At 40.0% G+C, this 14,389-nt stretch overlaps 1 protein-coding gene across 6 annotated transcripts in view; it reads right to left on the bottom strand.

Moving 5' to 3' along the window:
- KIZ (kizuna centrosomal protein) overlaps positions 1-14,389 on the bottom strand; it is a 108,862-nt gene that overhangs the window by 14,906 nt on the left and 79,567 nt on the right. For 4 of the 6 annotated variants that reach the window (XM_043512166.1, XM_043512165.1, XM_043512168.1 and 1 more), the window contains one exon: positions 13,591-13,656. The exons of the other annotated variants lie outside the window; for them this stretch is intronic. In XM_043512166.1, coding sequence (XP_043368101.1) covers positions 13,591-13,656 — 66 coding nt within the window. The remainder of the gene's footprint in view (positions 1-13,590; positions 13,657-14,389) is intronic. 6 annotated transcript variants of the gene reach the window in all.

The raw sequence follows: 14,389 nt of genomic DNA, 5'->3' as shown, positions 1-14,389 counted from the left end.
TACAATTCTTTCTGTTGTGCTAGGTCATTCCTGCTCCCTCTCAAATTCTATAAAATACTTAATGTTGTGACTTAAATAGACAACAAAATATGTATTTTAAGGTTCTTTTACTGGTTTTCTTTTTTCTACATGCCTCTTACTTCCCCTCTATGCTTCAATGAGTAAAAATTGTATACCAATTTAGTTCCAACTCATCAATATAATCAGGTCTTTTCTTAAATATTTCTGAACTACAGGGCTTGATTCTCAAATTACAGTACACTCACTTTAAGGCTTCTTTGAATTGTAAAGGGGATTTAGAGTAAATGAGATTTAGGACCTAAACATTATTTATGTGAGAGAACTGAAAACCAAAATATGAATAACTAACTCTTACCAACTCCATTCTATCCTCGAAAGAGTAAAATATAATTTCCAAGTCTCTGACAGTTTTCCCCCTAAAAGTGGATGTGCATTTCATAATCAGACAATTTCTATAACCTGAATTACGCATACAAGTCTGTTAACAGATTTACAATACACAAACCCTCCTCACAGTGTGTCCCGCACTTCCAACAAAGAGGCCAAAAAAAGAAAAAAAAAATCTTATTCACAGGGGAAGATGAGAGGAGGTAAAGTCTAAGAGCTCTAGTGGCAGCAGTATGCCACTTCACGGGGAGAAGTCTGACCACTTTCAAAAGAGCTGGTGACACGAAAAGAAACTTTGCTATGAGGGAAACAGTGAGGAACACATGCAGAGAAGCACATGTACCCGTGGAAGATCAAAAGAGGAGCTCTTGGATAAGAGAGTGAAAGCAGCTAGAGCTGCAGGCAGTAGCACTGGAATCGAGACAGGCACACATCAAGAAAAGAGCTTTTATTTTTGAAAGCTTTATAATGTTGTTTATTTGTATGTTTCTTTGAGCAGTGAAGTACTACAACAATTTTAATCCAATTTGGACTAGTTAGTTCCCAATGGAATCACTTTATTTCTAAAGAACACGGGACAAAACACAGACTGAAGATTGTGGCTTTTTAAAAAAAAATTAAAAATATGATCTTAAGAACTTTTAGGGTCAGCCAATCTTGCACAAGCAGCAAACATTGTAGGCATGCCTCTTTTATGGGAACAAATGGGGTGTACTTTCAGCAGAGATCCAACAGGAAAATAAAATGTGGTGCTCTGCCCACAAAATAAGCTCCACCCTATCAAATTAAATGCCCTTAAGAGTAGTTTATGCAGATGTGCAAACTATGATTGGGCATGTCCTCTGAGCTCCTTGATCTTGGCTCCCAATCAGTATGGCGTGACTATGCCCATGGACTCTGCTAGCCTCCTGGAGTTGGTGGCGGGAAATATGTGGTGGTGTCTCCCAAATGCTACCCCAACTGTGGCACCAAAATAAGACCACTCGCAGTAAATGGTGCAGATCTGTGATGCCCTTCTCTCCTTTCTTACGCAAATAGCTAATGTCATTGGGCATCTGAGCTAACAACTCACTGAGAGGACTGGGGCAGTTCACACCTCCCCAAGTTATTGTTGCATGCTCTCTGCAGACTCAGAGAGATCTTGGCTGCTGTTACGCTATGTTCAGGTTTTTGAAGTTTTCTTTGCAACCATGACAGTTAGAGACTTCCTTTGGTTTTGTTTTTATACATGAAAGCTGAGATTCAGCAGAATAAGGAGCAGCTTGAGAGGGTGTCATTACACCATACCGCTAGTTAGCAACCAAATCAGAGTCCTGATTTTCAGATTTATATGAGCACATATGGTAGGCAGGGCTGAAAATTAGAATCATGTGCATCCATGGAACAGATTTTTTTGGGGGGAAAAAAGACTTCTGTTTGCTCATTCATTAACTATTCTCACCACCAAGGCAACTAACTGCAGGTCAGAGTGTCACTTTTCCAGACCTTTTAACTCCTACTGAAGTTATAATAAAAAGTAGTCCCGGCAGTTCATCATCTAATAGCAGTAGCCAGGGATATTAATGTCAGCTTTAACCACACACTGAGCAAGCACTGCAGGATATAAATAGGTTGGATGGGCTCAAATCTTTACATTTTCCCATGAAGACCTTTACTTCTAGATTAGCATCATTGTGTCACCACCCCAGATCAGAGAGCACTACGAATTAGGGTAAATATGCTTTTTGGACATTCTTAGAAAATTTGGTAAGAGTGCTGGGGAAGGATGGAGTGCTAGACCTAGACTATCCCTCATTTCAGGCGGGAAAGCCTGACACCTGTCCAGGTTCAAAGGAACTTTTTAAATGCCATGGGGCAAATGTGGGAGAGGAGCAGCGACTTTTGTGACTTTGCCATCTTCTGGTTCTCTTTCTTTCATCACTCCTTCAGTGTCTCGTTTGGTGGGTCCTCATCTCCTCCTTCCCTCTTTTGGTGGGAGTCCCATATGGCTCCATCCTAGGCTCCCTCCTTTAAAGCTTTTGCATCCCATCTTTGGAGGATATCTACAACTATGGCTTCAACCACAATCTTTGCCCTGATGACTCAAAATCTACTTCTCTGCTCCAAACCTGTCTCCATCTGCTCAAACTCATTTCAGCCAGTCTTCAATATCTCATCGTAATGTCTAGCCATCAACTGAAACTTTATACAGTCAAAAATGAACCTTTGTTCTTTTCCCACCCATCTCCTCCCCTTTCCTTGTTACATCAGGGTTGTCAGATGGGCTTCACCTTGGACTTGCATATCTCTCTTTATCCACACATACAAGCTACATCTATTTGCTGCTCCATCTTCCTGTACAACTTTTCAAAATTCCAGCCTTGTTTTTCTGCCCATGCTGTTAAAACTCAAGTCCAGACCTTGAACATCTCGCTTCTTGAGTACTGCCTTCTGCACTGCTCTAGCATCAACACCTGCACTCTTACCACCCTCACCAGACCCTTCAGACATTCTTTGCATTGCTTCATTGGCTTCCTCTTCTCCACCACATCAAACACAAACTCCTTGTCCTTCATCCTTAAGGCCCTTCATAGCTTAGATTTGTCCTGCTTTTCAACTGCAATACAATATTGTGCCATGAATCCCCAATCTTGCCCTACCGATACCAGCTTTCATTGCCCACGTTTTCCTCAAGCATTTCTGTACTTTCTTGCACCCCACCCTTTACGAATGTGAGAAGTCCCTTTAAAATCTAAATCTTAATCTAAATCCACTACATTGTCTTTCTTCTAATCCTTCCTTGAAACTCATCTCTGCTGTGATGCCTACAAAACATTTGGGGAAGGGGACTAGGCAGTTGGTGTGCTGTGACTGATGTTTACTATATAAACGTGATCACTTTGCTCATACCTCATCTTAACCCGCACTTGTTTGGGGAATCCACCTGTCTCTTGTCATATGCCAATATTTTAGACTGTTATGGGAAATGTCTCTTATTATAAGTATACAAGTGCCTAGTACAATGTGGCCTTGATCCCTAGCTGACAAGGTTTATGGCAGTGCAAGTAAGTAGTAGTAATTATATGCATTTGTAGTGTTTTGTTACTGTGACAAAACATCGGTAATCAATGCAATGTAAAGGCACAAAATGTAAGATTTAGTGGCTATGTGGTCTGTTGAGAGAGCAGATCTTTAAGAACAGCCAGAAAGAGACTTAATTTTGTTCCTTATAGAACTGTGGCTTAGTTCAACATTGTCCCTTGGAAAATAATCCAGTGTTGGCAATCAAACTTCCCCAGTAAAACAGATCATCATATCTAAGGCTACATGTGAACTACTGCTAAGCATGTAGGGTTTACTATATTTTTCAGAATAATCATTGTCCTAATAGGTTTCTTATTCACTGTATTGTAAAACAGCTTGTATACAGTAAAGCAAGCTTTGGGATAGTATTGAACACTACATAAAACCAGATTCTGTGCTATTCTCTTGGGCTAAAACTCTAATTCTAGTACGCTAATGATATCATGCTACAGAAATCCCTCACCTAAATTAACCTTATTAAATGCAAAAAGCTGTCCTAACATAACACTAGGCTGAACAGCATTCAAAAGTCAACAAAAGCCAAATTTTTAAAAGAGCACTCAACCATATGTATTACAATGTTTCCTTTAATTATGTAATGGCATGCTTTTTCTTAAACCATTAAATACAATATTTGTTTAGAGAGAGAGACTTAAATGTGTGAGCAGCTTAGGTAACATGCAACTACCAATTTAAAAAGAGTACCATTAAGCATACGCACACAGACAGGGGGCAGAGTAAAAGTTGCACATTCACTTTTGCTTCTCCTGCCTTTTCAGTGCTTATTGTACAACTTTAATACTTAATTACCATAGGGCTAAAGATAACTTTTCACAAAAGAAAAATCCATGAAAGGGGAAAATGGGGAGGAAAACAGAGCATCTCCACAAGGAATGCTTACCCAAATTGTTCTGTACAGTGGGGGGTGGAGGAGTGGGATATATGTTCTGTCCCCAACAGAATTCAAAGACTACTGATGCTTGGGGATTCCATGGAGACCAGGGATCACCCGTCCATAGGCTCTGTTCTTCATGGGATCCCTGGAGCCCCCAGTTTGTCAGTGCCACACCAATGAAGCCACACTACCAGGACCTCCTCAACTGATAGCTTCCCCAAGACCGCCTTTAAAGTGGAGGAGGGCTATGGAAGGTTAGGCCTATCCTATCGTTTCTGGTGTAACTATGGAGGCCCAGCTGGAGAACAAAGTACATATCCTCCAGCTGTACCTGTTCACTGCTTGCAACCTCCCTTGTGCAGATTCCTGGTCCCACACAGAGTAGGGTGATGGGAGACTCTGCTGCAGAAGTGGCTGACACCAATCCCTTCTTGTACATGTGAAATGGAGATCCCCCAGGCACACACTAGAACAACATGATTAGAACCACAGGGAAAGAATAAACTGCCATAGCTTTTCAAAACCACCCACATACCACGATCATCACCACCACTCCCCACAATAATCCCAAACACATGTAGCCCCTCACCGCAGCACACACCCCTCATTCACCACCTGCACAAATCAACACAATCTCTCAGCAAAACACACACACTCCCCAACCCTCACTCATACTTACCATAAAACCGTAAATTAGACCAGCAAAGCCAGGGTATGTATGGGGGTCATCACTACTGTGCAATAATATTAACTAAAACTATACACAAACACAGGCAAATTGGGGGTGGGTGGGCACAGCAGGAGAAATCAGTGGTATTTCAGCAAGCTGGGTCCACACACCAATCTCCACCCCCTTGGGGTACCCAAGTGAAAGGTCACTCACAATAGATCTTCTTTGTAACATGATTATCTTTCTCCTTTCTTGCATGCTTTGACCAATATCAGTTTGTAATCTTGATATCTAAATAGTCACCTTTAAAGTTAATCATCCCTTGAAATGAACACTATCAGAAACCACTAACAAACCTTACAGCTTTAATTACTTTGTTAATTATTATGGATCATATATAATGATCTATAATAATGTATATACTATTATAACTATTATTTATATTACAGTAGCACTTGGGGGATTCATTGGGCTTCCACTTTGCTAGGTGCTACACAAACGCAAAATAAAAGACAGTCCCTGTCGTGCAATTTACAATCTAAATAATCTCCACCCCCACAACTGATTGTGATTGTTACATTTTTGGTAGTCTCAAAAGCGTAGTCAAGGATTAAATCGCCACCGACTATTATCTACCCTAACCCTGGAAGAAGTGCGCTCCCCAATCCGCTCAGCTGCTGTCTGTGCTGTTTTTGGGGGAGCATTTTTGAGTGTTGTCAATCCAGTACCCTTTTACAAGCACTAAATTCCCTTAATATAAAGGCGGAGATAGAGAAGAGAGGCGCAAACACAGAGTGAGAATACTTACGAAACTCTGATGAGAAATAGGTCCACAAATAAGAATCTTATGCGATATCTTCAAAGAAGCAAAAGTTAGAGGAAAATAATTTCCCCTTAAAAAAAAAAAACACACACACACAACCACCACCATAATCACAGGATTCACTCTCTGGAGAATATAGAGCTGAAGGAAATCTCAGCATTAAAACACTGATAAAACACTTCAGTGTCCAAAAGCAGGCCAATACCCAACAAAGAAACCTGAAAGTATCTGTTTGGGTTTTTTATTTTAATGGAGAGAGATACAAGATACTTCTAATCATAACAAGAAGCATAAACTAACAAAGCTTAAAGAACATGCTCTCACAAAAGCAAAAACTTTCAAAGATTGGCCAATTCAAAAAATCCCAAGACACTTGGGAGAAGACTTGCAAGATCTAACAGGCATTTCTGCCTAGATGTCAAAACTAAGCTCAGACTTTCAGTGTTTCTGAAAACATACGTAGGAAGAACCGCATGCCTTGTACCAAAATGTCCCTGCAGCTAGCAGCCCAAACTTCTCTAGATAGCATGTGTGACCGGACCTTCCCACTGCAGGACTGTCAGAGCACAACAGTAAAAAAATGCAACCTGCAGTCTTTTACACAGGAACCTCCCCATACCAGTGATTCCTAATGAAATGATATCAAATAAAACAAAAAGTTGGGAAGACTTATTAAAGTCTTTATTAGTCCACTCCAATTGGAGCCCCAAGAACCTTTTAACTTCACGTTCAAAGAAGGACCTCACCAGGAAGGATGTGCAGGCATAGGAAAAAAGTTGGCAGTATGATTAGCTCATTAAAGGCAACCTGAAAAGCAAAAACAAAATTGGATTTGTGCCCTTTTATCTTCTTTAGGATGTATGAGGAAGGCTTAAAAAGTAGGTTTTTTTTGGTTTTTTTAAGATTTTTTTTCTGCCTATTCTTACATTAGAAATTCAGGTTGTTTTTACTCTTTTTTCTTCTTCTTCTTCAGGAAGACTATAAAGATACCTGGAGAACAGGAGGATTATGACATTCAAGATGCCAACAAGTAAAACCTGATGACTGGAATAAGGAAGTCATTTGTATTCAAACTCTTTATATCTTTGTTAATATCTATTTAACTCAAAGACACGATCAACCAGTTGGGAGAAAAGCTATCTTCATTAAAGATTGAAGGGCCAGGATTGTTCAATTAGGCGCAGAGTTGGCTCACGAGGCACAAACAAGACTTCCAAGCAGTCCTCCAGCAAAATCAAGCACGACAGATTTAATATTCTTTATATTTCAAGCCTTTTAAGTGCTTCATAAAGCAGCCCCCGCCCCCCAAAAGGACAAAGTTCATATTTGACACTTTAAGGTGAAAATCTTTAGGAAAGTAACTAGAATGAAGGATGAATCCATAACATCCACCAATTTATTCTTGTACATCCAGATATAATATGAATCAGTCACTACAGGTACGTCTACACTGCAATAAAAAACCTGCAGCACTGAGTCTTGGAGCCTGGCCACCTTGGGCTGCGGGGCTAAAAACTGCAGTATAAACATTCCTGCTTGGACTGGAGCCCAGGCTCTGACACCTACCCCCATCACAGGGTTTTAGAGCCTGGGCTCCAGCCTGAGCCAGAGCAACTACACTGCAATTTTTAGCCCCATGAGCCTGAGTCATCTGACCTGAGCCAGCTGCAGCCATGATGCAGGTCTTTTTAGATATCCCCTATTAGACATGAAAGTTTACTCATTCTGGGCCAGACTGTGATTCACTTGCTCATGCTGTATAGTACCTTATACCATAAGTAGTCCCTCTGAAGTCCAAGTGGAGTAAGGAGCTATTTAGTAGAAGGGTATTATAACATGGCCCCCTGTGAGCTTAAGTCAAGGCTCTCAGGAAAATGATCTTCCATGTAAAAACCTTCAATTTTCTCCTTTCGAGAAGGGTTTAAAAAGCCTACTTCTACTATCATGGAGGGGCATGTGAATTGCTCACATCTTTTCCACAATGCAGGGTTTGCCACCCAGAGAGGCACACTCTCTTTGGAGAGATTTGGAGAGCATCACTTCCTGACATATGAACACAGTTTTTCCAGGAGGAAGAGCAGAGTCAAGTTATCCATCATAACTAGTGCCGATCAGAGGCAGACAGCTTGAAGCTTCCTTCTGAAATGAAGGTTCCAGCAGACTACTAAGAATGGCTGACTGGCTAACTGCTATGGAACCCTTCGAAAACCATTTGCTTTACTTGTGCCTTGAGAAAGGGGACTTAGTCCATTTTGGCTTCTGCTGCTGCTCTTGAGCCAGAGGACCTGAGAAAAAAGTTGGAGGTAATGGGCAGCTCTGAATGCAGACATTTTCTTAGCAGGTGCCTTTTCCTTTCCTCATGGGAGAAGGATGAGGACATTCCGAGCCCAGAGAATACCGAATGGTTTAGTCTATTGCCTTCTGAAAAGCAACCTTGACCTAATCTCTCAAAGTTAAGTCCAAAGCAGACTGCAAAGAATTACAAAAGGATCTCACAAAACTGGGTGACTAGGCAACAAAATGGCAAATGAAATTCAATGTTGATAAATGAAAGTAATGCATATTGGAAAACAATCCCAACTCTACATACAAAATGATGGGATCTTAATTAACTGTTACCACTCAAGAAAGATCTTGGAGTCCTCATGGATAGTTCTTTGAAAACAGTCGCTCAATGTGCAGAAGCAGTCCAAGAAGTTAACGATGCTAGGAACCATTAGGAAAGGAATAGATAACACAATAAATATCAAAATGCCACTACATAAATCCATGATGGACCCAAATCTTGAATACTGTGTGAAGTTCTGGTCACCCCCATCTCAAAAAAAGATCTATTAGAATTGGAAAAGGTACAGAGAAGGGCAACACAAATGATTAAGCATATGGAGATTAAAAAGACTGGGACTTTTCAGCTTGGAAAAGAGATGACTAAGGGGGGAATCTGATAGAAGTCTAAAAAAAATCATGACTGGTGTGGACAAACTGAATACGGAAATGTTATTTACCCCTTCAGGTTACACAATAACCAGGGGACATGGAATGATATTCTTAGGCAAGAGGGTTAAAACAAACAAAAGGAAGTACTACTTTACATGATGCACAGTCAACCTGTGGAACTTGTTGTCAGGGGATGCTATGAAGGCCAATGAGTTCAAAAAAGAATTAGCTAAGTTCCTGGAGGATAGGTCTATCAATGGCTATTAGCCGAGGTGGTCAGGGACAGAACCCCATGCTCTGGGTGTCCCTAAGCCTCTGACTGCCAGATGATGCTGCAACTGGACGATGTGGGATGGATCACTTGATGATTGCCCTGTTCTGTTCATTCCCTCTGAAGCATCTGGCATTGACCACTGTTGGAAAAGGATACTGGGCTAGATGAATCATGGTCTGACCCAGTATGGGTATTCTTATCTTTTAAAGGGAACGGAAGGCCCTCAAGGTTTTTCTGAATCTCTATTGCAAATATGAATACTTCTAAAAAAGAAAAGGAGTACTTGTGGCACCTTAGAGACTAACAAATTTGTTAATCTCTAAGGTGCCACAAGTACTCCTTTTCTTTTTGCGGATACAGACTAACACGGCTGCTACTCTGAAACCTATGAATACTTCTAGGCAGCTAATCCTGAGGAAGCAGCCAGCTCTCATGAGTAGTATGGGAAGGGGTGACAATTGTATCAAGGCCCCCAAAACATCTGTAATGTCTGTTATTTAACCTATCAGCCCTAAAGCTCAGTGTATACTAGGGGGGAAATGGGAGGAGGTGGGGCCTCAGTGAACATGGTGTACCAGGCCCCAAATTTCTCTTGATGGGCCTGGAAGCAGCTCTGACAACTATCAGTCACACCAAAGTATGATTTTACCTATTGCCAAGACAGATCAACATCCTTCTTCCTAGCTTAATCTGCCCTTTGATCACACAGGCTTGGTAGTAGCTGCAGAATAGTAAACCTGATAATCAAACAAATCCCATAATCAAACTCAGGGTTTTGGCACACTGCTGTGAGTTCAACTGGTCTTCCCATTGGCAATAGCTACCTCAATCACAAATATGTGTGTGGAATGGAAGACACAGCTGGAAGTGTCCTCAGATAAGGTATTTTTTTCCCCTAATCAACAGGACAAGGGAAGGAGATGCAAGGTGCCTTTCAAAAGTTCTCCAGCAAACTCATGAAGAATAGGATGGGAGGTCACAGCAATCCCATTCAAAGCGGGATCCTCATCCAGGTACCAATCAGTCTTGCCACTTGAGGGTATCTGGACGGTAACTAAGTAAAGTTCATTTGTCTTAGTTAGCTTCTTTAAAAGTTAGTGGGGGAAAAAAAACCGCACTAGAGCAGTGTCACTTTTTTGCTTCTCTTTTGCTGTAGAGATAAAAACGGCTTTATCTATGTCCAAAAAGCACTCAACCTCAAAAAACATAATCCTCCTCTCACTCTAATGATTCAGTTCATCCAAGCATCAACACCAGCTGCAGAAAGACTCTCAGTCTCATGGTCCGAAGGGTCCTGGCATCAAGAATGACACTGCCTGAGTTGCTGAATCAACTTCTGTGCCCTGGCCAGCAATCTCTGATGGTGCTCTCATGGTATTGAGATGGTACTATTATTTCTGAGATACTAAAAGTATGGAACCTAAAAGACTTAACAGTTCACTCAACAAGCTATCATCAAGATTCCTCAACTTTGTCTCCAACTGCTACATCTTGCTGGAGAGAAGTATCCTGCAGTTCCAGTTTGGAGCTGGCAGGAGTTAAGAGCTTCTACAGTGATGCATCGGAAGGTGTCTGGCTCCCACATGGTACCTTCTGTTGGCACTTTCATGGAAGTGATGCCTCATGAACTGAGTCAAAGCTCAGCACAATCACCCTAATGTGGCAATGTTTTGATGGTATCAATGCATTTACACACTTAGGAGATCTCAGATTCAATGTGGATATTTTAAGTGTATCTGCTGGTCCTATTGGGAAGTTAGGTCCAATTGTTCAGCAGAACAGAACAACTGAGGCCTCTGTTTAGAAGATGAATCCTATGAAGCACTTTCAGGTTACCACTAGGGGAGGCTTAAGGTGCTCTACGTGACAAAGGATTATCTCTGGGTAACACCTAGTACCCATACACATCACGCTTGACTCCAAGGCAGAGGATACAGCAGTCATGCATCTTCCTGAAGCCACAGACACTCCTTCACAGGTGGCAAGGGTGAAGAGAACATTCTGGAACAAAAGTAGAACAAGAGGAATAAAACAGAACTGCCCGGGAGCTTTGTCAGGTACTCATGAAGTTTCAACAAAGGCTTCATAAAAAACATGCTGAAGCCCCTCCATTCAACATTAGCAGTAAAGGCAAAAAATCCATCAAGAGCTACAATGATTCCCCAAAGCCTCAAGTGCTTCTAAGGTCTCAACACAACACCTTGTTGCAATGAATCTCCATTGGAAAAGGGTGCATTGAGTGTTCAAGACTGAGCGTAGATGCATTAAACTCAATATAAGTAGTACAGAAAAACTAAGTATCAGAGACATGAACCATTTAAAAAAAAAGTTAATCTGAGCTCAAAAATTTTTTCTCATAAAAACAGACTGAAAATTCTAGTCCAAGCATCAAGTGGGCTCAGTGTTGCCACAAAGCCTGGAGCGTAAAAGACAAGCAGACAGACAAAACGTACAGGTACTTTATTAAAAAACTAACAGAAGGGTCAGGAAATCAACAAAGGCCAACTGAAACCTGTGGCAGATCATAGGTTGAAGATGTATCGCATCTGAGAGAAGTAACCTAGCTTTCAAATGGCATATCTCATGCTCTTAGAAAATGACAGAACACTAGTTGACGAAATCACGCCAGAACTGGCGTGGAAAGCAAGGTGTCAATCAGCATGAACTGATTGTAAAGCACAGGTGTCAATTTATTAAATTGATTTTTCCATTATTTTAGTAATTGAATATTGATTAGTTAAAGCTTTTCAGTAGTTTCACAAAAAGAGAGAAATAGTAATATTTGTTTTTGTTTAAGTTTGAAACAATGAACATTTAATTAGAAAAACATAAGGGGCGGGGAGTTCTCTGCTTGCACAAAGAGGCACGTCCGCTTTTGCCTGCACTTGCAGTACAGCAGTCTAGTGTTTGACATACCCGGTGCTCCCTGGAGTGCTGGATGCTAGCCATTTGACTCCCCACTTGGGTCAGTTGTATGCAAGACTGGACCCCAATCAAGAGAGTCTTTTAAATAGGACCGTACTTAGAAGGCACCTTTAAGTCAGAGGAATCTATTGTACAACAACTCTTTCAGATCTCACAATGAATGTATCTTAGAATGAAAAGAAACTGAAAAGTAAACTGAAAGGTTCTTTAACTACTAAGATGCAAATTTAGGATTCTGTGTTCTCCTCAAGGAGTTATTAGTGATGTAATTACATAGAGAAGATGAGCATTCTTTACACTGGTCAGTAACACACATTACTACATATGTGTTAGTAATATCATCCACTCTTTGCAGGAGAAACAATGAACCCAGAACTTGGATCCTAGTAAGTTTAACTAACCACCCACCCACACTTTCAAAGTGCATTTGTCATCTTGAGGCTACACATTAATTCTGTTAAAGTTTTAGGTTCCTAAACTGTATTTTGTTTTTTCCTCTCTAAAATTCAGTTCAGTTATTCTGTTAAAAAACAAAGCCATGTTTGGATACAGGAGAAGAAAAACACCACACAAAGCCAGTAAACTTAGGTATTTTTCCCCTCTCCCAAAAGTGGAAAAAGGTCAAAGTATGTCTTTAATTTGTTTGTTTAATAAAGGGAAACCACGCTTACGGTGAAGCCCTGGAATACAAGGAGTAAGTCTTTATATTTGAGCTATAAAACAGGGTTCATGAAAGAAATGTTAAAAAACCTCCACAAAAGCATGAGGAGTTCTCCTTATGAAAGGACACTGTTTTTATATATATATAAAAAACGAAGCCAGAAAACCAACAACAAATATTGTATATGCACATGTATGCCTCATCACCTCCATATCATTGTATACACCCGCATAAATACTGAGCCATACACTTGAATTTATAATGAAGTAGACCACACTTTACAAAAGAAGGTAATAGATTTAGACAGATTACAAATCCAGAGTTCTGTCCTGAATACCAGTGTATGCTACTGATACCTTGAAACTAAAAAGGTAATGATATTTTTCAAATTCCATCTAAACAAGCATTATACATCTGCTATAGGGAGATCTTAGCACGTCTCGATAAACCTTATTGATAAAATGTTTAAATTACCAGACAGCCTTTATAACAGAGGCACAAATAGAGTTTCCTGTCTAGCATAGTTTTTTCTGCTCTTATTCTAATGATACCCGCGTTCAATTACTACAGAAAAGAAAAGAATCAAATCAGAAACATCTGTAGTTTGCCATATAATTACTGGATCTTCCCCATGGAGACTGACCTTTGTAACACCGATACTAAGACCTCAAAGGCTAAATGACAGAGGATATTCACATGGTTTAAATGTATAACATGATTACAAGGAATTAAATAGGCACTGTTATTTTTCCATCTTGGTTTACGTTAACATAAGCATGTACTCTATGATCTTACGTTTAATCTCTGTGCTCGGTATGTAGAAGCAGAATTTACTCACTATTAGTGGATGCACAAACCACTGAAATGCAATGTTTTGATTATATAATAAAGTTGAATACTGTATTTGAGGCTATTACGCAGCCATTACTTTTACCTGTAATAGGAATCTTTTCTGCCAAGCTTTCTTCCTTGCTCTCATCTTCACACCAGCTTGTGACTTGTGTGTGTGTGTACACACAATAATGAAAACACATTTCAAAGCCACAATGATCAGACTGGTTTGTTTTCTTTTAAGCCCTATTCCCTTTAATTTTTCACATTTGTTATCTCTTATTTATTGATCTAAACTGTCCATTACGGTTCTAAAAAGAGGAGCCTACTGTGAACTTTAGTCAAATATGATGCTACTGTGCCTCTGTGTAGCTTCCAAAGAAAGCAGTGAGCTAACCAAATATCTTAAATAATGTAAGTCCTGATGAGATTTTTAAAAAAACAACAACAAAACCCAAAACCTATAAACACTACAGTCTTGCCCAATAGTCCAAGAGCAATAGTATACATCACACTGGAAAATTAAATAGTTTAAATCTAAGTATCTCTCTCCTCCATGGGTCAAACTAGCATGAATTTAGAAGATATAAATCAGTTTGTTTATGTTTGCTGTGTAAAGAGGACTGCATCCTAATTGCCTGTCGCTTTTAGGGAATGCTCTGAAAGCATACCAAGGAAGTTACCATATTTTAGTCATTGCAAGAGACTACATTATATTACTTTTCTTTAGCTAAAGATACTAACCAGATTTTTATAAACATATTCAATTCATAACTTCAAAAATGTAATGCAGCTCTTCTTGGCATGGATAGGAAAATGGAAGGGGGGGGGAAATAAAAGGCTATTTCCCAATCTGGGTTTATAAGTAAACAATACGTACCTAATTTTGATATGGCTAAATG

This window comes from Dermochelys coriacea, chromosome 3 (assembly GCF_009764565.3).
Source record: "Dermochelys coriacea isolate rDerCor1 chromosome 3, rDerCor1.pri.v4, whole genome shotgun sequence".
Lineage (NCBI taxonomy): Eukaryota > Metazoa > Chordata > Testudines > Dermochelyidae > Dermochelys > Dermochelys coriacea.
The sequence above is the reverse complement of the archived record's forward strand: the minus strand, read 5'-3'. Positions and strand labels throughout refer to the sequence as shown.